The sequence below is a fragment of the Onychomys torridus genome, chromosome 12, assembly GCF_903995425.1.
Source record: "Onychomys torridus chromosome 12, mOncTor1.1, whole genome shotgun sequence".
NCBI lineage: Eukaryota > Metazoa > Chordata > Mammalia > Rodentia > Cricetidae > Onychomys > Onychomys torridus.
Window position 1 is genome coordinate 71,128,521 of NC_050454.1, and position 26,791 is coordinate 71,155,311.

The 26,791-nt window shown below is 50.4% G+C and overlaps 1 protein-coding gene across 3 annotated transcripts; it reads left to right on the plus strand.

The window, feature by feature from the left end:
• The first annotated feature begins 4,049 nt into the window (after window positions 1-4,049).
• Chaf1b (chromatin assembly factor 1 subunit B) lies at window positions 4,050-25,159 on the plus strand. Of its 3 annotated transcripts, XM_036203163.1 has the most exons (14): window positions 4,050-4,110; window positions 4,569-4,755; window positions 5,325-5,457; window positions 7,109-7,226; window positions 8,186-8,289; window positions 11,144-11,240; window positions 13,304-13,388; window positions 13,821-13,914; window positions 16,987-17,056; window positions 17,135-17,226; window positions 19,334-19,496; window positions 20,743-21,174; window positions 24,141-24,235; window positions 24,953-25,159. In XM_036203163.1, the coding sequence occupies exons 2-14, from the start codon at window positions 4,630-4,632 to the stop codon at window positions 25,063-25,065; spliced, it is 1,722 nt and encodes a 573-aa protein (XP_036059056.1). In that variant the 5' UTR covers window positions 4,050-4,110; window positions 4,569-4,629; the 3' UTR covers window positions 25,066-25,159. The 3 variants fall into 3 exon arrangements, with proteins under 3 accessions (XP_036059056.1, XP_036059058.1, XP_036059059.1); XM_036203165.1 differs by lacking the exon at window positions 24,141-24,235 and having other exon boundaries at window positions 24,953-25,051; XM_036203166.1 differs by lacking the exons at window positions 24,141-24,235; window positions 24,953-25,159 and adding an exon at window positions 21,416-22,047.
• The last annotated feature ends 1,632 nt before the right edge of the window (window positions 25,160-26,791 follow it).

Here is a 26,791-nt window from a genome sequence, read left to right on the forward strand (position 1 = left end):
TTGCACAAGGACATGACCTGAGTTCGATGCTCAGATCCCTTTTAAAAAGATCCAGATGGGCTGTGACATCTAGTCCTTGGGAGTTCAGGCAGATTACATGGGGCTTTCTGGCCAGTCAGCCTAGCCTTCCTGAGTTCCAGCTAATGAGAGAACCTGTCTTGAAAAAAAAAAGTGGTCACTACTTCAAGGACTTTAACCTCCACATAAATGCACACACAATGGTGTGCACAGACACAGAGGAGAGCAAATCTTGTGCCACTCCAGGGGTGTGTGTTTTGTCACTCCAGAAGAGTTCTTTACAGAGACTTAACACGCTCCACTGATGACAAATAAAACCTTTTGATCTTGGCCTCACCAGGGCTTTTGTAACTAATTTTGTTGACAGTTTTGTACATGTGTATAATATATTCCAATTTCCTTCTGTCTTTCTGCTGTCCTGATCCACTCCTCCTCATCCCTACCCCTTCCTTTCCTGGGATCACATTTTTGGTTTTACTTTGTGAAGTTAGGTTAACCAGGGCCATCTGTGTGACCATTGGATTGGGACTATCCACTGGAGTCTTGTGGGGCGGACATCATCCACAATGCTCTTGTCTTTCCCTGACAGTAGCAAGTAGTTTATCAGTGAGGGGGGCCTTGCCTCCACCCTGTGCATGCTTGACTACTGACTGGCCTATCCTTGTGCATACTTAGTGCAGTTTGTGACCGCAGTGTCTCTGTCATGCCTAGGAGATGACATTTTACAGCCCTTCTGCCCACCATCTAACTCTCACACTCCACCTCTGAAACATACCCTCCGCATAAAGCTTACTCATCCACCACTACTTCTGAACCCCTTGTAAAGGCATGAATCTGCATTCACCACCCACTCATTAGAAAGAGAGGCTTCCCTAAGGCTGAGAGTAGTATTAGTCTGGGTACAAACAAATATTTAGAAGGCAGCTTTTCACCGTCAATTCAGCTCAACAGTATTCAAGAGCCCACACCATTCTCAGTTTTCTCTCAGCCCCATGCTTGTGGATCAATCAGTTGTAAGCTCTCAGCTTCTGCTACAGCACCATGCCTGTCTGCCAGTCTGCCTGTGTGCCTGTGTGCCTGTCTGCCAGTCTGCCAGTCTGCCTGCGTGCCTGCGTGCCTGTGTGCCTGCGTGCCTGTGTGCCTGTGTGCCTGTGTGCCTGTCTGCCAGTCTGCCTGCGTGCCTGTGTGCCTGTGTGCCTGCATGCCTGTGTGCCTGTGTGCCTGCGTGCCTGTGTGCCTGTCTGCCAGTCTGCCTGTGTGCCTGCGTGCCTGTGTGCCTGTGTGCCTGTGTGCCTGTGTGCCTGTCTGCCTGTCTGCCTGTGTGCCTGTGTGCCTGTGTGCCTGTGTGCCTGTGTGCCTGTGTGCCTGTGTGCCTGTCTGCCAGTCTGCCTGTGTGCCTGTGTGCCTGTGTGCCTGTCTGCCAGTCTGCCTGTGTGCCTGTGTGCCTGTGTGCCTGTCTGCCAGTCTGCCTGTCTGCCTGTCTGCCTGTGTGCCTGTGGGCCTGTCTGCCAGTCTGCCTGTCTGCCTGTCTGCCTGTTTGACTGTCTGCCTGTCTGACCGTCTGCATGTGTGCCTGTCTGACTGTCTGCCTGTGTACCTGTGTGCCTGGCTGCCTGGCTGCCTGTTGCCATACTGCCTGCCATGATGATCAGGGACTCACCCTCTGGAACTGTAAGCCCTAATAGCATATATATTGCCTTGGTCATGCTGTCTCTTCCTAGCAATAGCAATGTAACTAAAATATGGGCACATCTTTTGGTGTTGGTTGCCCCCATAGCAATGGTACCACTGTTACACAAGTGGGCACATCTTGCTTTTGGCAGAGCTCCTGGAATACCTATATGAGAGAGAGAGAGAGAGAGAGAGAGAGAGAGAGAGAGAGAGAGAGAGCATATGAAGCAGTAACACTATGGTATAGTATTGCCAGGATAGGCTGGGCACACTACTGCAGTTGAAATTTGGAGCACAGGCATATTTGCAGAACTAGCAGCTGAGAAACCACTTTTGCATGGAGACTCAAGTGGATGAAGGCTTTGGGCTTTTCAGAGCTCCAGGTTCCTGATAACGAAGTGGTGTCTTTACACAGTTCTAAGAACATATTCCTCGATTGCAAACCAGGAAACCAAGCGTCTCACATCAAAAAGTGGGTGAAAACGGCTTGGGTTTACTGATGCTGCTGAATGAATTCTTATGCAAACAGCACTGAGAAATGTTTTGGTGGTTTGAATAAGTAGGTTAAGATGATGTAGCTTTTTGTCACAAAGTTCCACACGCTGTATCAAGAATGGATAGTTAAAGGCTGGGCGGTGGTGGCACACACCTTTAATCCCAGCACTCGGGAGGCAGAGGCAGGTGGATCTCTGTGAGTTTGAGGCCAGCCTGGTCTACAGAGTGAATTCCAGGACAGCCAAAGCTACACAGAAAAACCCTGTCTCAAAAAACAACAAAACAAAAACAAATAAAGAGTGGACAGTTGGGTTTTTACTGCTGGTCCTTTCTATCTTGTATGTTTTGCTTTGTTGTAAAACTTATTCTGTATTTCTACTGTTAAAGGTATAACTTGGGGCTGGGGATGTAGTTCAGCTCAGGTAACAAGGCGAGGTTTGATTCCCAGCATAAACCAGCCATGGTGAGTGTTCAGGCCTGTAACCCCAGCATTCTGGAGGTAGAGGCAGGAGGATCAGATGTTTAAGGTCATTCTCTGGCTATATCATGTGTTTGAGAGCTATACTGTTTGTGGGGATACAAGAGACCCTGTCTTAGAATAAATAATAACTGAAAATGTAAATATTGTTCTGTCAGAGGTCGATTATAATTTAATTCGTTTTAGATTTCTAAATTTTATGTGTATGAGTTTTGTCTGTATGTATGTATGTGCACCATGCATGTGCCTGGTGCCCTTGGAGGTCAGAAGAGAGTTGGATCACCTGCAACTGGAATTTAAGATAGTTGTGAGCCACCATGTGGGTGCTGGGAACTGAACCCTGGCCCTCTCTCAAAGCAGAAGTGCTTTGAAGATAACCACTGAGTCATCTCTCCAGCTCTTGAAATTCATTCTTTATAAAAAATGTAATTTTCATATGCTGGCCTATAAGAAGTCAGGACCAAAGGAGACAAAGAGTCTTGCTATTTAAAAGTATGTGAAATTATTAAGAAAGACCACAGAGGATGAATTAACCATTAAATAATTGGAGTGGGAGTTACAACTTGATTTCCTACATTCATGTAGCCCAGGCTGGCCTCAAACTTGGCATGTAATCATCATGGCCTTGAACTCCTGGTCCTCTTTCTGCCTCTACTTCTTGAGGGCTGGATTAATATCATAACTATGCCAGGCTCACATCACTAGGAGAGGGCAGAAAACAGTTTCTATTTTACTGACAGTTGGAACCCCAGAGGCACTCTGGGATCTTTGGTGGGGAGTGACAGCTCTCAAATACGTGGGTGGATGTTATCTGGTGCTATTGGATGAGTCCCAGTTTCCCATCTGTCCTATAATAAGTGTTATCTTTTGTTTTTGTTTAGTCTGAAGTAGACCGGGCTGGCCTGGAACTCTCTATATAGCTGGGGATAACCTTGAGTTTAGGGTCCCCCTGAGTGCTGGGATCACAGTCCAGGTCTGGTGATGGAACCGGCCACTGTAGGCTGGGCTGCGTCGCTAGCCTGGCTTTTCTTCCAGACTGTAAATTCCCCGCGGGCAGCCCCGGGTCGGCTGAGCAGGCGGCGGCGACGCCTGGAAAAACACCGCGAAAATGTAGAGTTTGCACCTCCAAAGTAGGTCCAGCCCGGTCTCGGGAGGCGCGGGGAAAGAATTCCGGGTCCCGCCCAGCAAGAGCCACGGGCTTCGACAGCTCCGCCCACGGGAAGGAGGGGCGTCCAGAGCCCCGCCCACCGGAAACCTCCGTGTCGCGACAGCCCCGCCCACGAGGGGGAGGGACGCCCTAGGACCCCCGCCCAGCAGGAGCCCTTGCTCGGAGACAGCCCCGCCCACTCGAGGAGGAGCGTCCGTAGCTCCGCCCTCTAGGAGGCGTGGTCTTCGGCGCGCGGGAAGCCGCGGGTGGTGGCGGCTCCTTGCGGACCGCGTCCCTGCAGGTAAATTCCTTGCTGATCCCGGGTTTCGGTGCCTCTGAACCGGGTCGGGCTGCAGCTGCTCGCCGGGACTGCGGGGTGGGATCACGGTGCGGGCGCGGGCACAGGCGGAGGCCGGTCCGTCCCAGGCCGCAGTCCCGAACGGACCCGGACCCGCGCGCCTCCCGCCAGGCCCCGCTGTGCCGCCCGAACCCGCGCCCCTCCCCACCAGCCCCGCTCCCGGAAGGCCGCTGCCCAGGGTGACTGCCCGTACCCGGTTACCAGTCCCTGGACCCCACCTCGGCGGGATGCGCTGTACCCCCCGCCTCGCCTCCATCTGGGGTATTTGGTTTCTTTTTCCGGAACGGTAAAGTAGTGGAAGTCAGTGCCGGTGTGAGCGTTTTAGCTGAGGCTCGCAGATGCCCGCGTCGGTAGGAGCTTGCGTTGCAGTGCAGTTTACCTGGTTCGCCTTGCTGTTCCAGGGTCGCTGTTTAACTCGGCTAACGTTTCCAGCCTCCCTTTGCCCGGTGGGGACTTGGGAGGATGAAAGTGATCACGTGTGAAATCGCCTGGCACAACAAGGAGCCAGTGTACAGCCTGGACTTCCAGCATGGTGCCGCCTGGAGGATCCACAGGCTGGCTTCCGCGGGCGTGGACACCGCCGTCAGGGTAAATGGGCCGGTGGGAGGATACAGGGAAGTCCTATGTGGAGTCCAGGGTTTCATTCCTTTATTTGAAACTGAAGCCAGCACCTCAAGTCGGTTTGCCACCTAGCCCAGAATGCTAAGTTCTCAGGTCTGGGATAAGCAAGGAGTGCTGGCGAGATTGGCTTTCTTAATTAACATTCTCTACTTTGTTACAAGTGGGTTCCCAGTCCCTTAGAATAATGAACTCTGTTGCTGGCATGAACTCCCAGCACCTGTGAGGTACAGGATGGAGGATCCGAAGTTGGAGATTCTCCTCAGCGATAGTGAGTTTGAGGCCTGCCTGGGCTAGGTGAGACATTGTCAAAATACTGAGTGGAGTTCCTGTGCCGTGCCCATTTCCTCTAGAAAGAACTGGAAGGGAAGATCGCAGGGCCTGGGACTGCTGGCTTACATTTTTGCTAACACTTCCTTCAATTTGCCAAGTTTCACAAAGGAAATTGCATTTTCTACCAGAAAACAGATAGATGTCTAGAGAGAGGGAAAGAGGAGGTGGCTAGTGTCTTTCTCTTGTGAATATTTTGCTGTCAACAGATCTGGAAGGTGGAGAAGGGGCCAGATGGCAAGGCTATTGTGGAATTTCTCTCCAATCTTGCTCGGCACACCAAAGCTGTCAATGTCGTACGTTTTTCTCCCACTGGGGAGATCTTAGCATCTGGAGGAGATGGTAAGTACTGTACTTAATAGCCCTTCACCTGACACTTAATAGTGACTTCTGAGCTGGAGGTGACGTGGGCCTGCAACCATAGCATCTTGGAGGCTGAGACAGGGTGACTGAGAATTGAAGGGCCAGCCTGGGATAAATATCTGTCAAGGAAAGAAAGTCAAATAATGAGACCTGAGATAGTTGTGTCTTCCATTTCGGGTGTCATTGACCCTCCCTGCATGCCTTTCAAATGATTTAATAAGTAACATTTTTGGACTGTATCAGCGCCTGACGATGGAGGACACAGCATTACACTCAGAAGATACGTCTGAAAATAGCTCCTTCCGCCTTTGTCCCCTGCAGGCTGGTTGGGTGTGGTAGGAAGAGTTGACACGCAGTGACACTGTCATTGGCCCGGGGATGGTGCTGAGCCTGTCTACGGTGCTGGGTGTGGGCCTGCACCTCTGTATAATCTTCCCTAATTTGTGCCTGTTTGGGGTAGATTGATTTGTACTGTCTGACTGTGGTATGATGGAAAAAAGGACACAGAAAGAGTAATCTTTATACCATATATTCAATACTCTAGAGGACACAGAGGGTAAAGCAAATCATGGTTTTTGTTTGGAAAAAGAGTCATGATGGAATTCTGTGTCATGACGCCCAGAATGTGTGGGTGTGTGTCTGTGCACACGCATACAGTGTACATGCATATACACGTTTACAGGAAAGTGGTGCGTGGAACAGCATTGAGGAGACTATAGGCTGTCTCCTCTGAACTGGCCCTGGACAGTTCCCCTTTTACAAAGCCCCTTAGCCTTGAAGACCAAAATCTCCCTCTAGTGCCCTCATGGAGAGTATTGATCTTCCCAGGCCTGCCTCCTCTCCAGCAGGCTCCATGATGAGCTTGTGAGGTGGGATTCCAGGTGGCTCTGAGTGAGCTGCTTTTGTTTCTTATTTCCTGCTCACTCATCCCATCGCCTTCCTGGACATGCTGAAAGGATCACATGGTAGGTTATATGGCGAGCCTATAGTCAGCAGGGAAAAGTCAGGTTCAGACCATTGCTGGTGTCTGTCTAAGGTTTGGGATGTGTCCGGGTCCGAGCCACCATGTTGGCTTTCTGCGGATTGCCCCATCCAGTCCTCACAGGGAACCTGTGAGATGGGTATGCAGCACAGTGGTTTGCAAACCCTTACTTTTCCTCGTTCTGATCAGCTGTCTGTAAGTGTTTCTCTGGTTTCTCGATGCAGTCGGTTACTTTGAAGTGGTCTTTAGCTGGCCCAGGACGCCTATATGTATGATGATCCTAAGTCGGGTCTATTATGAATTGGTTTTGTTTTTGTTTTGCTTCAGTGACGAAGGCAAATTTACTTATCCTGTTCAAATTCTTGTGTTTTTCTAAGATAGGGTCTCTTGTAGCCCAGGCTAGCTTTAAACTCACCATGTAGCCAAGGCTAGCCTTGAATGCCTGATCCTCCTGGCTTAGACTCCCCAAGGCTGGATTACAGGCACATACATACCATCATGCAGTCTGTCCATATTCTTAGAAGTGAATGACTTCATGGCTGGAGTGTCCACTGAGCAACATAAAACTTACAGACACCCTAAAACTCCAGAGATGGAGGAGGCATGGCGTGGGAAGCCTTGTTCATGCTGTGGCGATTCACTCCACAGACGCCGTCATTCTGCTGTGGAAGGTGAATGATAGCAAGGAGCCAGAGCAGACCGCCTTTCAGGATGAGGATGAGGCTCAGCTGAATAAGGAGCACTGGACTGTGGTAAAAACCCTGAGGTAAGGGGAGGGGCTGTGGGAGTTATCCTTCCTTTTTTTTAAATTAAAGATCTCTTTTTATTACTTTTTAGAATTTATGATTATTTATGTGTACGCGTGAGAGTGCATGCCATTGTGTGTGGGTACCTGCACAGGTCAGAAGAGGACGTCGGGTCCCTTGGAACTGGAGTTACAGGGGATACCATGGTACTCGTTGGTGCTGAGAACCAAATTTGATTTCTCTGAAAGAGCAGCAAGTGTGCTTAAGTTCCAGCTGGAGTGACTCTTCTTTACAGCCTTTGTGTACCTGCTGGATGGTGGTGGCACACACCTTTAGGCAGAGGCAGGCAGATCTCTAAGTTCAAGGCCAGCCTGTTTTACAGAGTGAGTTTCGGGACAGCCAGGGCTGCACAAGAGAAGCCCTGTCTCAAAAAAACAAAACAAAAATGTTCATGTGCCTAACTTAAAACTTTTGCCTACTTCATAAGATAATAAAGGATTAAAAACAGATAAAAATAGATTTTTCCTTCTATTATGAGATTTTCCTTGGTTAAAAAAAAAAAAACACCACCACCACCAACTGGTGTTTTTTGTTTTGTTTTGTCTTTTTTTTTTTTTTTTTTTCCAGAGCTGAGGACTGAACCCAGGGCCTTGCACTTGCTAGGCAAGCGCTCTACCACTGAGCTAAATCCCCAACCCCGCAACTGGTGTTTTTGAGCTAGGCAGCCTAGCTGTGTACCCAGGCTGAATTACATCCTGTTGACCGAAGTTCCCAGTGCTGGGATTATCCACATAGGCCTTTGAGGCCCTTTGACTTATTTTAAATACAGCTATCCTTGAAAACACGTTTGTAGCCAGGGCTGACCATCCCCACCGACTTTCTAGAATCTCATTTGAACGAATGGCCCCTGACTTTGAACTTTTTGAGAGCTTTTCTCTTCCGTAGAAATAATGTTGTTTCTTCTGTCTTTGGGCTTTAGGGGCCACTTAGAAGATGTGTATGACATTTGCTGGGCAACTGATGGGAACTTGATGGCCTCTGCTTCTGTGGATAACACAGTTATCATATGGGATGTCAGCAAAGGTGAGTGAGATATTTATTTTATTAAAATTATGTGTATGTGTGTATGTGCCTATGTGTGCAGTGTTGTGGAGTCCAGGCTAGGTTGGCTGATCCCCTGGAAATAGAGTTGTAGGCAGTTGTGAGGCTCCCAGTCTGGGTACTAGGAACCACTGACCTGGGGTCCTGTGTAAGAGCAGGAAGTGCTCCGACCTGCTGAGCTCTAGACCGACTGGTATACCTTTGCTGTTATGAGGAGGTGGGAAATGTTAGGTTAGGGGTGCTGAGCGGGGAGCAGTTTTGGTAGAGGCAGGAAGCAAGGCCTCATCCCAGACCTCCATCACTTCTTCTGTCAGTGTCAACCTCAATGATGTGTCCCTCTCTTGCATCCTGTTTACCAGAGCTATTACTTGAGAGGTACCTCCCTCTTCCCCCCGCCCCAGGTCCCAGAGTTCTCTCCCTCTGGTTTGTTATCCCCTATCTGTTGCTGGGATAAGACACCAAGACCAAGACGACTTATAAAAGAAAGTGTTTAATTTGGTGTTCATGGTTTCAGAGGGTCAGAGTCCACGTCCGTCATGGCGGGAAGTACAGCGACAGGCAGGCACAGCACTTGAGCCACATTGGAGAGCTTACATCTTACTCCACAGCCGTGAAGCAGAGAGGGAAGGTCGAGCTAGCTGGAAATGGCACAGCCGTTTAAAGCCTTAAAATCCAGCCCCAGTGACACGTCTCCTCCAACAAGGCCACACCTCCTAATCCTTCCCAAACAGTTCCACCAACTGGGGCCAGTGTTACTGAACAACCATGCTCCCTCTGGCCTGCTGTCCTCTGTCTAGCTTGTCCCCAGTATGATCCTAAATCATCAGAGCCTGTCCCTCTGACCCCCTTACTCCCCTTTCACCCTTGGGGACAAACCCCAGCTGGCATCTGTGTTGTGTCCCATCTCTCTTTCCCAGCCCTGGCCTCAGGCCTGTTTTTCAAACCCTTGCACTTGGCAGGCCTGTCCTCATGTTCCTCTCTTGACTTTCGATCTACACAGGCCCCCTTGAGTGCTCTTTTCAATCCCTACGATTGAGGAAGGAGGACAGCACAATTAGAATTAGGCTGAAGCAGCCAGGCGGTGCTGTCGCAAGCCTTTAATCCCGGCTTTTGAGAGGCCAAGGCGGGCGGATCTCTGTGAGTTCAAGGCCAGCCTAGTCTGTGAGTTCCAGGACAGCCTAGGCGACACAGAGAAACCCTGTCTCAGAGGGAGGGAGGGAGGGAGGGAGGGAGGGAGGGAGGGGGAGAGAGAGAGAGAGAGAATGAATTAGGCTGAAGCATGACCCTGTGCTGGGTGGGTCATAGGCACTGGGTTAGCGGTGCTGGTGGGTGGTGGGTGTGGAAGTGAGATGGCAATGAGGAAGTTGGGGTGGATGAGAGGATGGGAAGGAGCTGAAGGAGTTGGGGAAATGAAGGGTAGACCACTCTTTTTTTTTTTTGGAGCTGAGGATCGAACCCAGCGCTCTACCACTGAGCTAAATCCCCAACCTGTAGACCACTTTTTGGAGGAGGTTTTCTTTCCCACCCCTCTCATGTATTGAACCCAGGGCCTTGGGCTTGCTCTTTTGTTTGCTTTCAAATGGCTAAAACCTTTGAATGGTAACTGGTGGCAGATCTGCTCCCACTTTTACCCCAGGGAACTCTTGAGGAGGGAGAAGTGGGAAATATTTAGAAAGAGAGACCTAGACAACGAGAGGAAAGACAGAAACCAGGACAGCCTCGGGAGGGCCTGGGTCTGAACCCACCGCCCAGAACTTTATTCCAAAGGGCTTTTTATCACCATGCCCAGGGGTGGAGCAAAAGACCTCCCCCTTGCTCGATACAGCCAAGCGTAGACCCTTCCAAGTACTCAGGCCCGTGGTCCGTCGTTCTCTTAGGCAGCCCTGCTGGTAAAGCAAGCTCAGATCTCACTAGGAAACCTCTGTGGACTCCCACAGTAACTTAAATTATTAAATATTGCATAGTTTGAGTGAAGTATACTAGTAATTTGGGGGCTAGTCAGTAGTTATAGCTTAATCACTGTTTTCCTTTCATCCTGTAAAGCTCTGTGCTGCTGGCTTGCCCACTGAGTGTCCTCACTGTTTTCCTTTCATCCTGTAAAGCTCTGTGCTGCTGGCTTGCCCACTGAGTGTCCATGCTAGCCTGCCCAGCTCCAGCCCCCTCCACCCGTCTATGTATATGACCTAGCTTTTGACTCTTCCTGTCCCATTTTCTAAACTTCAGTCTATTGGTTTGTTTGTTTGAATTTTTCGAGGCAGGGTCTCAGGTAGCCCAGGGTGTCTTGAAACTCTTTGTAACCAAGGCTAGCCTTGGACCCTGGATCCCCCTACCCTCCTTTTCCCAAGTGGTTACTGGTGTGCACATCTGGCTTCAGCTTCCTCTTGGAAACACAGGTCAGTTCCAGCTGTGGGTCCTCCCGGCTTGTTCCTGACCTACAGAGCTCTCTGTACTGTGGCTCCTTCTCCCCCTCCCCTTGTTCCTGACCCCTCTCTCCACCATTAGCAGTTCAGCTGTGACAGGGTGAGGGATGCTCTTGTCCCCGTCCCCTCTTACCCAGCCCAGAGGACTGAACTCAGGTCTCTTGATTCTCACACTGACCCACATAGCCTTACGCTTGCTGTAGATGCCCGCTCCCTTACTCTGACTGCTGTGATTGGAGGGTGGGGCTGTGTGGCGTGATCTTTGGGCCCCTCAAGCCTGACACAGGATTTGGAACACAGCCTCTCTGGACTGTCTGTGGAAGAGAGGACTGGAACTGGGTGGTAGAGTGGAAGTCTTAGTTCATGCAGTGCACTTCTTGGGCGTCTTGGTAATGCTTTTGTGTGCTTCTTTGTAGGACAGAAGATTTCCATTTTCAACGAACATAAAAGCTACGTACAAGGAGTTACCTGGGACCCTTTGGGCCAATACGTTGCGACCCTGAGTTGTGACAGGTGTGTAAGTAACAGGAAAGGTTTTGCAGAGAGTTTATCAAGGCCTCACTAAGGGGATTGACAGTCTGGTTTGGGCTTTTGTTTTTGTTTTGCTTTTTCTGACAAGACAGGAATTAGAGACCAATTAGGCCAGGTGCCTTATGCAGAGCTGACAGCGTTGAATCTTTATTGGCTGGGGGAATTAATGTAGAAGGAGCTTGTGTGTGTGCCCGCATGTGTGTGTGCCCGCATGTGTGTCCGTGCACCATGTGTGTGCCTGGTGCTCTTGGAGGCCAGAGGATGGCAGTGGATCCTGAAACTGGAGTTACAAGCAGTTGGGAACTGTCGGTGCTGGGAACAAACTGGGGTCCCTTACAAGAGCCATGCACGCTCTTAGTCGCCGAGCCGTCTCCCCACCCCATTAGGAAGGACGTTTTAGCATCAACTAAACTGAACCCCACTTGATTTCAAGGAGACATCTAGTAAGGTGCTGGGGATCAAACAGAACCTGTTGATGCTAGGCAAGCACCCCACACTTGACGCTGATCATGTTTACTGCTATAGTGGCTTTTATATACTGTTTTTTTAGATTTATTTGTTTTACTTTTATGTGTATGAATGTTTGGCTGCATGTGTGCCCACAGAGGTCAGAAAACAGGAGACAAATTCTCTGGAACTGGGGTTACAGACGGCTGTGAGCCACTGTGTAGCTGCTGGGAATTGAACCTGGGTCCTCTGGAAGAGCAGCCAGTGTTCTTAACCACTGTGCCACCTCGCCAGCCCTTTATTTATTTATTTTTGTTTGTTTGTTTTTTGAGGCAGTGTTTCATGTAGCCCAGGCTGGCCTCAAACTTTCTGCATAGCCAAGGCTGTCTTGGAACTTCACACCCTCTTGTTCCCCCTCCTGAGTGCTAGGATTTCAGCTTGCTCTACAGTGCCCAGGGCTATGCAGTGCTGGGGTCTGAAGACAGGCATCAGGCATGCTGGGCAAGCATTTGGGCAATGGAGCTACAGCCCCAGTCCTCAGCTGCTTTTAATTTAAACACTGAGTTTAATATGGCCCTGAAAATAAGGACAATATGTCTGTTTATTGTAGATGCTCCCTGTCTTAGTTAGGGTTTCTATTGCTGGGAATAGACACCATGACCACGGCAACTCTTAGAGAGGAAACTTATTTGTGGTGGCTCGCTTACAGTTTCAGAGGTTCAGTTCATTATGTAGGGAGCATGGCAGCATGCAGGCGGACATGGTGCTAGAGATAGCTGAGTATCCTGCATCTTGCAGGCAACAGGAACTAAACTGACTCATTGGGCAGTATGCTGAGCATAAGAAACCTCAGAGCCCACCTCCAAAGTGACACACTTCCTCCAAAAGGCCCCACCCACTCCAACAAAGCCACACCTCCTAATAGTGCCACTCCCTGTGAGATCATGGGGGCTAATTCCGTTCAAACTACCACACTCCTGTTCAGAATGCGTTCATTTTCTGATGTCTCCTTGAGGTGGGTGAGGGAGAACAATTTGATTAGTGGCAACAATGTAACTTGGGAGCAAGATTCATTCACTGGCGTTTTCCATCCTTGCTCTTTTAGAGGGCGAGAGGAGCACAACCATGTCTTTCTGACCCTCCCGCCTCAGCTTCCAGTGTCTCCCTCTGTAGCCCAGGCTGGCTTTGAGTTCATGGTGAGCCTCCTGCCTCAGCTGTCCATGTGCTGGAATCACATGTCTGGTACTCCTTACGCTAGAAATCTCTGCAGACAGACTGTCCACGAAGAACAGACCTCACTCTAGTCACATGTGCTGACATTGGGCGAGACATCGTGGTTCAGAACTGCGGCTTCACCTTCCTCATGTGGGGAGCAGCACTGTTCATTCAGTGAGAGATAAGTAAGGGAAACGAAGTGAAAATAAACGTGTGTCCCATTTCCCCACGGTGGCATACTTACGTGCTTCCTTCCGAATCCCTCAGTGAAGTCTAGTTGTCCATGACGGTTCAGCGGAAGCTGTGTGGCAGGCACGGACGGGCAGTAAGTTGTTAGAGATCCAGTTCCTGTGTCCAGTCGACTCAGACTTCTCTTTCTTCAGGGTGCTGCGAGTCTATAGCACTCAGAAGAAACGGGTGGCCTTCAACGTTTCAAAGATGCTATCTGGACTAGGGCCTGAAGGAGAGGTAGGAAGTACTTTTATTATAATTTCATCTGTGTGTGGGCACATGTCCCAGTGGGCTTAGGAAGGTCAGAAGTCAGTTCTCTGAGTCCACTGTGTGGATCCTGGGGATGGAACTCTGGTCAACAGGCTTGGCAGCAAGTACCTTTTACCCCAAGCCATTTTGCCAGCCCAGCATAGAATATTTCACCATTCCCTTTCAACCATACTTTGAGGTCTGGGGACTCCTAACCCTTGCGGACCTGTGAACCAGCTAATGAGGCTTCCTCTTGGACTGTCTCCTTGGCCGACCAGTTCTCATGGATGATTTAATTCTGTGTTTCTGGGTAGTCATTCCTGACTGGTGTACCTCAGTTCTCAGCATGCTAGCTCTAGGTGGTGAGCCCTTGTGGAGCGTGAGATGTTTTGGAATGACTTCAGGCTCTGTGTGCCACAGGCAAGAAGCTTCCGCATGTTTCATGACGACAGCATGAAGTCATTCTTCCGCAGACTCAGTTTTACTCCAGACGGATCTTTGCTTCTCACTCCAGGTGTGTCTGACAACACGTGATGGCAGCATGGGGACGTCTGTGTTCCCACTGCGACACTTCAGCTCTGGCAAGCGTGAGCAGAGCGGACTGTCTGCACAGTGTCCTTCGGGACTTCAGACCCTGCCACCCTGGCCCTTGCATGTTGTCATGGTTTTGATGTTCACAAAAGTTTGGGAGTTGAGAGGCTTGGAGCGGTGTTTCCTCTTAAGATGAATTTTACTTAGAAGAGTTTTAGCTCTTACACATTCCCATCTGTCTGTCCTAATTTTTGTTTGTTTGTTCCACACATCCCAGGCAGACCTGGAATTCACTGTGTATCTAGGGGTAACCTAGAACTCCACCTCCCTTTCTCCACCCCGGGCAGCTGGGATGACAGGCATGCACCAACACGCATGGTTTAAACAGTACTGGGACTTGAACCCAGGACCTCAAGCATACTAGGCAAGCATTCTACCAACTGAGCTACATCTGTATCCCAGAACTTGTTTTGTTTTGTCTTGTGTCATGGTCTTGTGTAGCTCAGGTTAGCCCTGGACTTGTTATGTAGCTGAGGATGATCTTAATTTCTGACCCCCCCCCCCCATCTGTTTCCTGATTGCTGGGGTTATCGGTGTGCACCGCCAGGCCTGGCTCTGAAGGTTTAGCTTTCATATGGTAACTGTGTAACCGGCCATGTCAGTGACACACGATAGAAGTGGCCTCTGATGCTTTTGATACAATGTATCCTATGCAGCAGCCCTCTCAGTTGGCAAGAAAACAAAACACAAACGGAGACAGCCCTAAGGAAAACTGAGGACTGGCTGTAACTCATTGGTTAAGTGCTGGTCTAACGTGTGTGAGGCTCTGAGGGCAGTCCTTAGCACCGTAAATAGGTAGATAGAGTGATGAAGGAAGGGTCCAGTTGCCTCCAAGAACGGGTTCTGACTCCCAGAAACAGGCAAAGGCAGAACTGAACTGTGGTGACAGCGTAGACGTTGCTACTCTCTTCAGATTGAAGAAAGTAACAGTTCCCGTTACTGCCGTGCAGGATGTGGGTATGCTGGGAATGGGGCTCGTTAGTGTGTTTCAAATGCAGCCTGGTAACAGTTAATGCCATCCAATCCCTGTTTTACATCTGAGACACAGTTCCTCAGCAAGGAAAGGGCATAGGAATCTCTAGGCATGTATGTCAGCTCCATGTGGTGGCACTTGGCTGTAATTCATCACTTAGTGTTGGGAGGTGGAGGTAGGAGAACCAGGAGTTCAGGGTCATCCTTGGCTGTGTAGTGAGTTCTAGACTAACCTGGGATGCCAAAATATCTAAAGCCCCCAAATCAGTACCTCTCAACAGAAGATGGTAGTTTTCTACCAGTAAGTATTGAAGCATGACCAAAAAAGGCCTCAGTGCCCTGTGTGTCGACTTAATGAGTTGTTGACAGGAACAAGCAGTGTAAATCTCTGCTTCTTACAACAGATAGAGTGAAAAGACCATCCTGTGGGAGTGTGTGTGCCTGAGCTGTGGTGAGCTGTTGGATGTGCCCAGGGAGACAGAACCAGCATTGGTTTGTCACAGTGGGGTAGTGAGGAGAGGTGGACAGGGACTAGCGAAGCGCAAAAGCAAGAGTAACGCGTCCCTTGTAGTTCTGGAATGGTCGGTTACATGTCGTATAGTATGCTTATACGTTTGATACCACGTGACAGTCAGGCTCTGCAAGAGGCTGCAGGTTGCAGCATGGGCTAGGTCTCCAGACAACCCAAGGGTTGGCTTGGAGAGATGGACGGCCAAGGTCTGAATTCCGGGAACAGACCTAGGAGCTCTGAGGTGGGGTGCCGGCAGCTGGGTCTGTCTCTGCCCTCTTGGCTTTCTTTAAGGGATTTATTGATTTCTTCCAATCTTTTGTTTGTCTTTTCCTCAATTTCTTCAAGGGAATTTTTCATGTCCTCTTTAAGGGCCTCTGTCATCTTCATAAAGTTACTTTTAAGATTGTTTTCTTCTGCCTCATCCACGTTGGGATATTCGGGTCTTGCTGTTGTAGAACCACTAGTTTCTGATGGTGCCACATTGCGCGCTCTCTCTCTCTCTCTCTCTCTGTTTTTTTTTTTTTTTTTTTTCAAGACAGGGTTTCTCTGTGTAGTTTTGGTGCTTGTCCTGGAACTTGCTCTGTAGACCAGACTGGCCTCGAACTCACAGAGATCCGCCTGACTCTGCCTCCCGAGTGCTGGGATTAAAGGTGTGTGCCACCACTGCCCAGCTTCCACATTGCTCTTTATGTTGATTTAAATGTATTCTTACACTGCGGTTTACCCGTCTGGGTTTGGGATAGTTACAGGTACAGGTGTTGGTTCTTGTGATGTCTTTGTTGGTTGGGTCTCTTGTTCCTTTTTGGTCTATTTCCTTTATTATCTTTTGGCGTGAATGGCCAAGGGTTCTGGTGATTGGCGGTTGTCAGGTCCAGTAGGGCTGTCTCTGGTGAGGTTTGTGGGGTTTGGGTGTATAGATCCCGCATATCGTCCAGTTCTTCTGGCTGATATGGGCTTTATCTGTGCCTCTGGGGCCTGTTCTTCCAGCTGGTGTGGGTGCTGCCTGTGCCTATAGTCTGCTGATGTTGCTGGAGAGGGCTGTTCACGGGGAGGAAGCTGGGGTAGGGGGATTGGTCAGCAGAGTGGGTCTGCTCTTCCAACTGGTGTAGGTGGTGCTTGTTTCTCTAGAGGCTGCTGGTGTTGGGGGGATGGTTGGCCAGGAGGAGGAGGATGGATTCGGTGGGTCTCATAGGTTAGAGTCCGATGGGCAGCGTTGGTGGACTCTTTCCTGCTGGCCCTGCCTCTGTTCTCAAGCACAGGGTTTACAAGTGAACGCTCCTGACTCCACGGTCTTCCTGCCCTGGGCTTCCTCCCTCAGGTGGAGGTGACAGGCAAGTGGAACTGGAGCTGAGTGGGACCAGACAAAGGGAACATTTGTGTGTGTTTCTGTCACAGAAACATTGTCAGTTTGCCACTGGAGGGGAAGAATATTTTGCAAGCCAGGTGGGAAGGCTTGGGATCTTTTGCTGGGAAACAGTGTAACCATGACTCTTCCCTCCCCCTGCTCCCCAGCTGGATGTATGGAATCTGGTGAAAATGTGACAAACACAACGTATGTGTTCTCCAGAAAACATCTGAAAAGGTACGCGGCTGAGGAACTGTCTCGGTTTTGCCTTGCCGAGCAGCGGTGCCCATTGCTAACCTGTGGTCCACCTTGCAGGCCCATTGCCCACCTTCCGTGCCCTGGGAAAGCAACGCTCGCTGTCCGCTGCTGTCCTGTCTACTTCGAACTGAGGCCAGTGGCGGAAACAGGTACATCAGAACCACAGTGTGTGGGGTGTGTGCTTTCCCTGGGGTGGGGACTCGGTGGCTGTCTTGTGGAGAAAGCTGTGCGGATTTGGTCAGATTTTTAATTTTGTTCCTTTTACATGTAAAAATGGTGTATTTATGTGGGCACCCTATGATGTTTCAGTGTGTGTACAATGTAATGTTGAAATCAGGATGTGTCTCATTGATGTTGACATTTGCTGTGAAGACATCAAGAGTCCTTCCCATAACCTTTTGGACATACGCATATTCCTGTGTAGTGTCCCATAATGCATAGTGTGCCTTTATTCTCATTGTCAAGAGTACGCCTTCTTGTCTACAGCAACGTTAAAAAATACATTAGTATGAACTAGTTTCATTTTGTTTTTCTACTAGGCTTTTTGTTGTTTTGGATCTTGTGTAGTCCAGGTTGGTTTCAGACTCATAGCCCTGGACACTGGGGTCTCACATGCACCACCACACCCAGTTTTAGGTGTCCCAGAGTATTAAAGTATTGAAGTTTGTTCAGGGATGAAGTTAATATTGCTTAGAAACATTTTGATCCTTTGGGCTGTTGCTTTTAAGGTTCTTAAATAGGACCAGGCAGCATTTGGTTCACAACACACTCTGCACCCTAAGGCAAAGCCTTTTGCACACTAACTGATGCCCAGTGACTGTGAGGTTCTCCTGGGCCTGTGTGAAGCACACACCGCCGAGGCTCTTCCTCAGTCTCAAGAAGTGTCTCCGCTGGCCTGCTCCAGTCCGCACTGAGCTGACAACTCACTTGTAGCCTGGAGCTTTCCAGCTGTCTTGGTCTTCCTGAGCTCTGAGGTCCAGGCTTTCAGCTGAGAATCTCCGAAGCCGGGCCTGGGGTCTGTGCCTTCCCTGGGCTTGCCCTGCAGCCATTGGAGGTGACTGTGGACTCTGTGTACTTGCTCACTCTTGGGGTCACTGTCCCTCACCACCTGCTGGCCAGTGTCTTAGTCTAGTAGAGTGGGGAAAGTATTCTGGTCCCTGTTTTCTTAAGATTTATTTATTATGTGTACAGTGTTCTATCTGCATATATTCCAGTTCACCAGAAGAGGGCGCCAGATCTCATTACAGATGGTTGTGAGCCACCATGTGGTTGCTGGGAATTGAACTCAGGACCTCTGGATGAGCAGGCAGTGCTCTTAACCTCTGAGCCATCTCTCCAGCCCAACTTTAAACTTTTTTACCTTAATGTAAATGACATTGCTAACTGCATAGAGCTTTAAAACATGACTTGAGCAGGCATGGTTATTCACACCTGTTATCTCAGCACTGGGAGGCAGGCCCAGAGTCCTGCCATGAGTTTGAAGTTTGCTTGGCCTGTATGGGGGTTATAGGTCAGCCTGGGCTAGAGAGTGAGGCTTGTGCTCACGTGCACACACGAACACACTCCTGTCACACCCTCCCCCCAAAGAGACAAACAATCACTTGCTAAAGGAAACAATTCATGAACTCTATAAACTCTCTAAATGAAAGAAACCGTTCTCCTAACAGAAAGCTGCACTTCTTAGAAGGTTCTCAACAATCAGAAACCCTTGGTTCCTGATTGGGCCTCTTATTCTTTCTCACATAAATGGAAGGAGCTGAATTCTCTTTTTGTTTGGTTTTGTTTGTTGAGACAGTTTCTCTGTATAACAGCCCTGGCTGTCCTGGAACTTGCTCTGTAGACCAGGCTGGCCTGGAACTCACAGAGCTCCGCCTGCCTCTGCCTCCCAAGTGCTGGGATTAAAGGTGTTCAGGACCAACACCTGGCCTGAATTTTTTTATTGAAATTTATTTTATTATTATGTGCAGGTGTGTTGTTGAGGGTTGTGTGCCTCACTGTGTGTGTGCAGGTCAGAGGACAACTTGAAGGAGTCAGCTCTCTCCTTCCTTCATGTGGGTCCTGGGGATCACACTCACATTGGCGGGCCTGGTAGCAGCTGCCTTTACCCACTGATCCGTCTTGCCAGCCCAGGGACTGAACTCGCCTGTACAGCTTATAGTAAACTAGCTCCTAGTGACATGGCAGAATCTTGGGGGGACTCACTCTCCTTTGGGAACTCCATTTCTGCACCTCAGTCAGCTTGTCCTCTCCCTACAGAGAAAGCCTCAGAGGAGCCCAGCCCCGAGCTGGTGAGCCTGCCCTACCGGATGGTGTTTGCGGTGGCCTCCGAGGACTCCGTGTTGCTCTATGACACTCAGCAGCCTTTCCCATTTGGCTACGTGTCTAACATCCATTACCACACCCTGAGTGACATTTCCTGGTGAGTAGCTAACAGACAGAGGATGTGGAGGAGGTGGGGCTTCTCTGTGAGGGAGTGTTTTGTCTCCACAGATCTCCAATTTGGTTTTGTTCACCAGTTTCTGTTTTGTTCCTGGGGTGTGTGTGTGTGTGTGTGTGTGTGTGTGTGTGTGTGTGTATGCATGCGTGTGTGTGTGTGTGTGTGTGTGTGTGTGTGTGTGTATGCGTGTGTATGCATATGCATGTGTGTGTGTGCACGCATGCGCATACATGAACATAGCATGCATCTGATCAGAGAACAGCTTGCAGGAGTCTGTTCTCTCCTTCCACACGGTTCCAGGCATCTGGACTGAGGTCATCGGGCTTGCGCACAGACACTGACATGTTGAGCCATCTCTCTTCCCAGCAGTGAGTTCTGATGCCGTGCACATAGCCCTGTGGGGTCAGTCAAATCCCAGTAAGCTGAGGGGAAGCCCTGGGGACTTACTGGTCAGAGCCCGCACCTGCCAGTATCACGTGACGCTGCCCTTCCTCGGATGCCTTAGCTCCCTGCAGACTCCATTGCCTTGGGCTCTCTCTGTACCCCAGCGAGCCTGGCCGCTCATCTCTATTTCCTGTCTCTCCCCCAGTGCCATGTAGCTTCGGGTGGCCTAACTATTCAGTGCCTGAGGATGACCTTGAAATCCTGACCCTCCAGCTTCCCTTTCTCTTGGGCTGGGATGAGAGGCATTTACCCACAAGCCCAGTTCATGCCTGGTACTGAACCCAGGGCCTCAAACACACTAGGCAAGAACTCTACCAACCGAACTACCTCTGTAGGACCTTTGTTTTGCTTTAAATTTCTTTATATAAGATTTTTTTATTTTGTGTGTGTGTGGGGGGTGTGCCACAGCTCACATATGGAGGTCAGAGGTCAGCTCTGTGGGGTTGGTTCTCTCCTGCCTCCTCACGTAGCTCCCAGGAGCAGCTCATCATCACTTGAACAGCAAGCGCCTTTACTGACTGAGCTGTCTCCCCGTCCTAAGTTTATTCTTCATGTTGAGAAAAGAAAAGATACCTCACATAGATCACAGTGGCTCCGGGGAGGAGGTGGGATTGGGAAAGGACGCTGCGTGCCTGAAGAGATTGTTCAAACCGTCTGTTGTGTGGTCCCTCAAACAAACACAACTTGTGATCGGCTCCGACTTCCGTTTCCTACCTGGTCGTGGAAGTGTGAGCATGATCTGTAGACGTCAGTAACTGACTTCTTCCTTGTTCTGGGAACACAGGTCCAGTGATGGGACCTTCCTGGCCATTTCCTCCACGGATGGTTATTGCTCGTTTGTGACCTTCGAGAAGGGTGAACTTGGCATACCTTTGAAGGAGAAGCCAGTTTTGAGCATAAGAACTCCTGATACAGCAAAGAAAACCAAGAGCCAGACACACCAGGGATCTTCACCAGGGTCCAGATCAGTCGAAGGAACCCCCACGGGCAGAATCCAAGACCCCAGCAGCCCCTGTACCACCCCCTCACCAACCACACAGTCTCCAGCTCCGTCTGCCATCAAGGACAGTCCCTCAGCCACTCCGGCTGGCAAAAGCTCTTTGCCACGACCTTCTGAGGAGAAGACCCTGCAGCCTGCTAGTCAAAACACAAAAGCCCCCCAACCCCGGAGGGTCACACTGAACACGCTGCAGTCCTGGGGCAAGACCACTCCCCGGTAAGAGCATTTGACAAAAAAGGAAACTGTCGTTGGGAAATGAGCCCCAGCACAGCACATACTGAAGGGGGCCACTTCCCTCCTTCTGGACCTGTATGTCCTACCTAGGGGTAAAGCCCAGCCTCTGCCCATGGTACCATCTGTGATGTGCGCCAGGTGGCCTGCCTCCCCTGCCGGCGGGTCCTGGGTCTTTTCTTCTGTCTTCTTGCCTTATCTCCTGACTCTGCTGTCATGTTTCCAGAGCACACTCTGCCCTTTGAGATCTTCGTGCCCGCTTCCTGGGGGAGGCCCTGGATACCTACTCCTGGTGACGCTAGAATCTTGCTGAGACCCATTTGAATGCGTCTTCTGTCGTCCTGGTCTTGTGACCCCCGCCCCGGTAGTGTTCTCTGGCAGGGGTTTGTTTCCGCTTAGGTTATAAGCGTACAAGGACAGGAAGTGCCCTCTTCTCAGCCAGCGGCACCAGGCACCCCATCATGTAGGAAATGACCGGAGTGCTGCATCGCGGAGCTCTCTGGCACTCACTAACTGCCTGAACCAGTCACTGAGGAGAAGGAAAGCCTTGATTGGCTCACGGGCTCTGAGGAATCGGTCCACAGTGAATGCCTCTTAGTTCTGGGCCGCGTCACTACGGGATGGTGGGGGGTACGTGTTGCGGGGGGAGCTGCTCACCTCATGGAGGCCAAGAGGATAGAGCAGGAAAGAAGGAACCGGTGTCCCTGTACCCCTTCCAGGGCGCCCTCAGTGACCCAACAGCGTCCCTTGGACCCCCCTCCCATAACACCACAGCCCAGGGACCTTCTACTGGGGCCTTTGCAGGTCCGCACCATCACAGGTGCGTTCCTTGTAAACTTCAAGTCTTTATTTATTTAAAATGGAAGCAGGGTCTCATGGAGCCCAGGCTGGCCTGGAACTTTCTGCAATCCTCCTGCCCTGTCCCCTGAGTGCTGGGGTCATCTAGTCTTATGTACTGCTGGGGACTCTGTCCATGCTAGACAAGTACCCTACCAAGTGAACTACATTCCCAGCTCCTGATTTAATTTTGATTAGTGCATTAGACACGTTGAGTTTGTTTTTTTTTTCCAGACAGGGTTTCTCTGCGTAGCCCTGGCTGTGCTGGAATTTGCTCTGTAGACCAGGCTGGCCTGAAACTCAGAGGCCTGCCCCTGCCTTATGAGTGCCGGGATTAAGGCGTGAGCCACCAACACCCAGCACACAATGATATTTTGGTATGCGTGTACGTTGTGTATGGGTCAAGTTGGACCATTTAGCATTTCCATCCCTAAGCAAGCACGTAGCCTTTTGAGACTCTGCTCTTAAGCACATCCGCATTATTAACTGTGTCCCTCTGCTGTGCGCTGGGCCACCGAAACTTACTCTTTGTCTAGCAGTGACACTGCCGGCTGCTGAGCCTCCCTCATCCCTCTCCTTCCCCAGCCTCCATCATACTTCCAGTTTATCTATATGAGATCAGTCCATGGGAGGCTGAGGCAGAAAGACTGAGTCTGGGGCATCCTGGACCACATAGTAAGTTCCAGACCAGCTTGAGTACATACGAGACCCTGTCTCAGTCCCCCATCCCTACCCCCAAGAAAAATCCATGAGCGCAACCCTTCTGATCCCTCATCTGGGGGAGATCCTGGTCTTGTACTCAGCAAGTCCTCCAGGCTTAGCCACTGACACAAATGGGGGTTCCCTCCTCCGTCAGGGCTGAGTAGAACTCCTGTGTGCGCATCTGCCTGAGCTGCTTGGCTGTGGGCGTCGGGGGGCTGGGGCCTCCCAGGTGATGTCCTGGCCACAGCCATCTGCTAGCATGCATTTGTGCCAGCATTTCCTGCTGCAGACAGCTGCTGCCCACATCCTTCTGCACTAGGAGGTGCCAGCCTCGGTTTTCCTTCTCCATCTCTGATGCCCAGTTATCCCCTGACACTTCACTGCCCACTCCGCCCGTCTCTCTTCCTTCTCATCCTCTAGGAGGACTCAGTGAGGTGTGGGCTGCTAGGTTGGATTCCCACTCCTTGCCTCCCAGTCTCTTGCTGTGTTTCTCTGACTATTAGTGAATTCATAATACAACTCAAATATAATGTTTGGCTCTTTTGAAATCTATTTTGTATAGAGTAAGAATGCATTTTAAAAAACGGTGCACGTGCGCATGAGTGCACATACTCGTGTGCACACAGGTGCCCTTGGAGGCTAGAAAACGGTGTCAGGTCCTCTAGACATCCTCGACAGTCCTGGGAACTGTATGTGGGTCCTCTGGCAGAGCAGCAAACACGCCTCATCGCTAAACCGTCTCCAACCCCACAATGTGGGGGATTTTTTTTTTTCTTCTCGGTGTTTTGAAACATGATTTTACCATGTATCCCTAGCTGTCCTGGAACTTGCTGTGTAGACCAGGCTGGCCTCGAACTCAGTGATCTGCCTGCCTCTGCCTCCCTGAGTGCTGGGATTAAAGGTATACACTGCCGCCACCATAGGGCACAAAATGTGTTTTTAATACTCTGATTCTTTTAGGTATGGGAAGGCATTCTTTGAGATATTTTTGGTGTTAAATTGCTTCTCTTGATGTCTTCTGATCCATTTACCAAGTTCCCTGCAGTTTTAACTTTAAAAAGAAAACACTAGTTATTGGGAAGCAAAACTCCAAATTTAAAAAAGGATCATGTGTGTTTTGGGTTCACATTCTGCAAGGTGTGAGCTAGACTCCTACCAGCAGAGCTCAGCTTTTGGAACTTGGGTGATTGGTTATGGTGACGGTTGAGTATGCACTGTGGTGGCAGAGCCTCCCACGAGAACACTGTCCACACTGGGCATGGCAGCATGTCACAGCATTTAAGACCCTGCTGGATGTGCTCTGGGGGAAAATCTATGTATTTTCTTCGATGGTTTTGAAACTTAGCTTTATACCTAAACAGTTTCTCTGACACTAAGGAACAGCCCCCCCCCCTTTACTTTTTCTAATTAAGGAGAATAAACTTAACACCGCTAAAAGCAGACGCTGCGCCAAATCCACTGCCCACCAGCCAGACTGCCCCCTCCTCCACAGAAGAGATGGAGCCAGGTAAGAGGGTTGTTCCGGCTTTGGCGGGCATTTCATCGATAGGATGTGTTCTTTTGGAGGTTAACACCTGACTTTATAAAGATAAGCTCTGAGAAGGCCAGTGTCCTGTCGCGACCATCCTTTGGACGTGGTGGCGTTTTCCTTACCAGAGTAAAGTGATCCTTGCACTGAATGGTAGCGGCTTCTAGGGGATGGTTCTCTCCACTTCATGCCAGCTGACATCTGGGGCAGATGAGAGTACTGTAGGGGGCTTAATAACGTCCTCATGCCACCTTTTCTTTTTAAGGATTTATTTGTTTGTTTGTTTGTTTGTTTGTTTGTTTATTTATTTATTTATTTATTTAATGTACTTTGGGTTTTGTCTGCAGGAATGTATAGGGGCGTCAGATCCCCTCGGACTGGAATTACGGACAGTTATGAACTGCCATGTGGGTGCTGGGAATTGAACTCGGATACTAACACTCAATGCTCTTAACTGCTGAGCCACCTCTCCAGTCCCCACCTGATTGCCACCTTTTACATCTGCAGTTTTAACTGCACTGTCACATCCTGTTGCAGATGTGTGCTGTCTTGACACGCAGTCACCTTGGTGTAGCTCTGTTCCTTGTGGTACTGGATCTCGCAGGCCATTCACCCTTCATCTTGACTCTGTATTTCCTGTTACCTGACCTGACTGGCCCTCACTGCTTGCTAACCTTATGTCTGTTAACTTTTCAGAGATGCCTGGAGAGCCCCAGGACGAGCCTCCTGAAGTGAAAAGGCCCAGACTTCAGGAACATGAAGGAGGTGCCCAAACCCTGGGTCCTGATGAGGCTCCCAAGTCTTCTTGAGGCCTGCCGGGGCCTGGCACCCGTGTGTGCACAAGGCCCAAGAGCTGAGGCTGGTTACAGTGATATTGGAGCGGAATAAATACCCGTGAATTGATTCCCATAGAGAAATGTGTGTGCCGACTTTGCTCCAGCAGCCTGTGTACCTTTCTTCTGTCGTCCCTTTCTATGGGGACTCTGTGGAGTGAGGCCAGTACCTCTCTTTTTTGTTTGTTTTGTTTTGTTTTTTGAGAGGGTACAGCCCTGGCTGTCCTGGAACTCACTCTGTAGACCAGGCTAGCCTTGAACTCAGAGATCTGCCTTCCTCTGCCTCCCGAGTGCAGGGATTAAAGGCGTGCGCCGCCATGTGGCTGACGCCTCTTTGATGAGTTTCTGAGACTAGGAAATGTGATCTGCACCTGGGTCCCTTCACTTGAGGGACTTTGCACATTTGTAGAGGAGAAGAGACAGGAAGGGCTGGCCACCTGGACCACAAATGAGAAATTCCAGTGGAAGCGTGCAGTGCTCCCAGTGGCCACTGGAGGTCACTCGCTCACTGAATCTGCTCGGAGGCCTTGAGGGCTGTCCGGCCTGGCCTTGTCAGCTTAAGGCCTGGTGGCCAGAGCTGGACACACATGCAAGAGAATTATGAGTGAAAAAGTGAAATGTGTGAGTGCTCATTGGTTCATTTGTGCTTCCTCTGCTTTGTTTGTGCGTGTGTGCATGTGTGTGCACGTATGATCCCTGTGCACATGCCCAGGTCAGAGAACAATCTGGGGCCGGGTCTCTTCTTTTGACAGTGGGTCCTGAGAACTGAACTCGGGTCTCCAGGCCTGGCAGCAGGCTCCTTTATCTGCTGAGCCCTCTCAGCAGCCTGAGTGGTGGTTGAGGAGGCGATCTCTTCAGTGTGGCCTCTCATGTCCTGCATGGAATGTACCGTGCTCACCAGCAGAACCTGGGCTCTGAAGAGTCTGTAAAGATGTGGTAAGGAGTACTTAGCACTGATCACCCAGGGGAACTTATTTCTGAATACTCAACTGACTTGGTGTCCTCAGATGTTGTCCTCAAAAGGCATCTCAAGTGGGATTTGCTCTAGGTAACTCGGCCTCTGGTCAAGTCAGACCTTGGGGAAGACATGAATTTGGAGGAGAGGAGAAGAGGAAGGTCCTGGCAGCGCCCCTTCCCTGGTCTCCCCTTCCCTAGAAATTCCCCTCTTCTCTCTTATTTCCCACCCCACCCCACCCCTGCCTATCCACCCTAGAGTAGTGTCATCACCATTGGATCCCAGCCTGCTTTGCTCAGAAAGCAGGATAAAATCAACCCCCGTGTGGTTTGGTCATTAGAGTCAGCCTCTGTGGGTGAGCCAGGAACAGTTAGCACTCACCCCCAGAGGCTCCAGGGCAGCCAGCGTTGAGGGCTACCCTCTGGGGAGCTGGAGGATACACTTCAGAAAGGCAGGTGGGACTTGACCTCAGGAAACCCGTAACAGACGTGCAGATGTAGCTGCCCAGACACTCCCGGATCTCCAGAGAACAGAGCTGGTGGGAAGGGTGCACATGGACCAGGGAGGGTGGCCATGGACCAGGGATGGTGGCCATGGACCAGGGAGGGTCACGTGGACCAGGGAGGGTGGCTGTGGACCGGGGAGGGTCACATGGACCTGGGAGGGTGGCCGTGGACTGGGGAGGATGGCAGGAAGCAGGCCTGCTGCTGCAGGCTCCTCTCGTGCCTAGAGGGGGAGTTCAGCCTC

Coding starts and splice junctions, on each gene's coding strand:
- Chaf1b (XM_036203163.1), top strand. CDS start 4,630: ATGAAAGTGATCACGTGTGAAATCGCCTGGCACAACAAGGAGCCAGTG. Junction 5,458..7,108: donor CTTAGCATCTGGAGGAGATG/GTAAGTACTGTA, acceptor TTCACTCCACAG/ACGCCGTCATTCTGCTGTGG. Junction 17,057..17,134: donor TCCAGAAAACATCTGAAAAG/GTACGCGGCTGA, acceptor TCCACCTTGCAG/GCCCATTGCCCACCTTCCGT.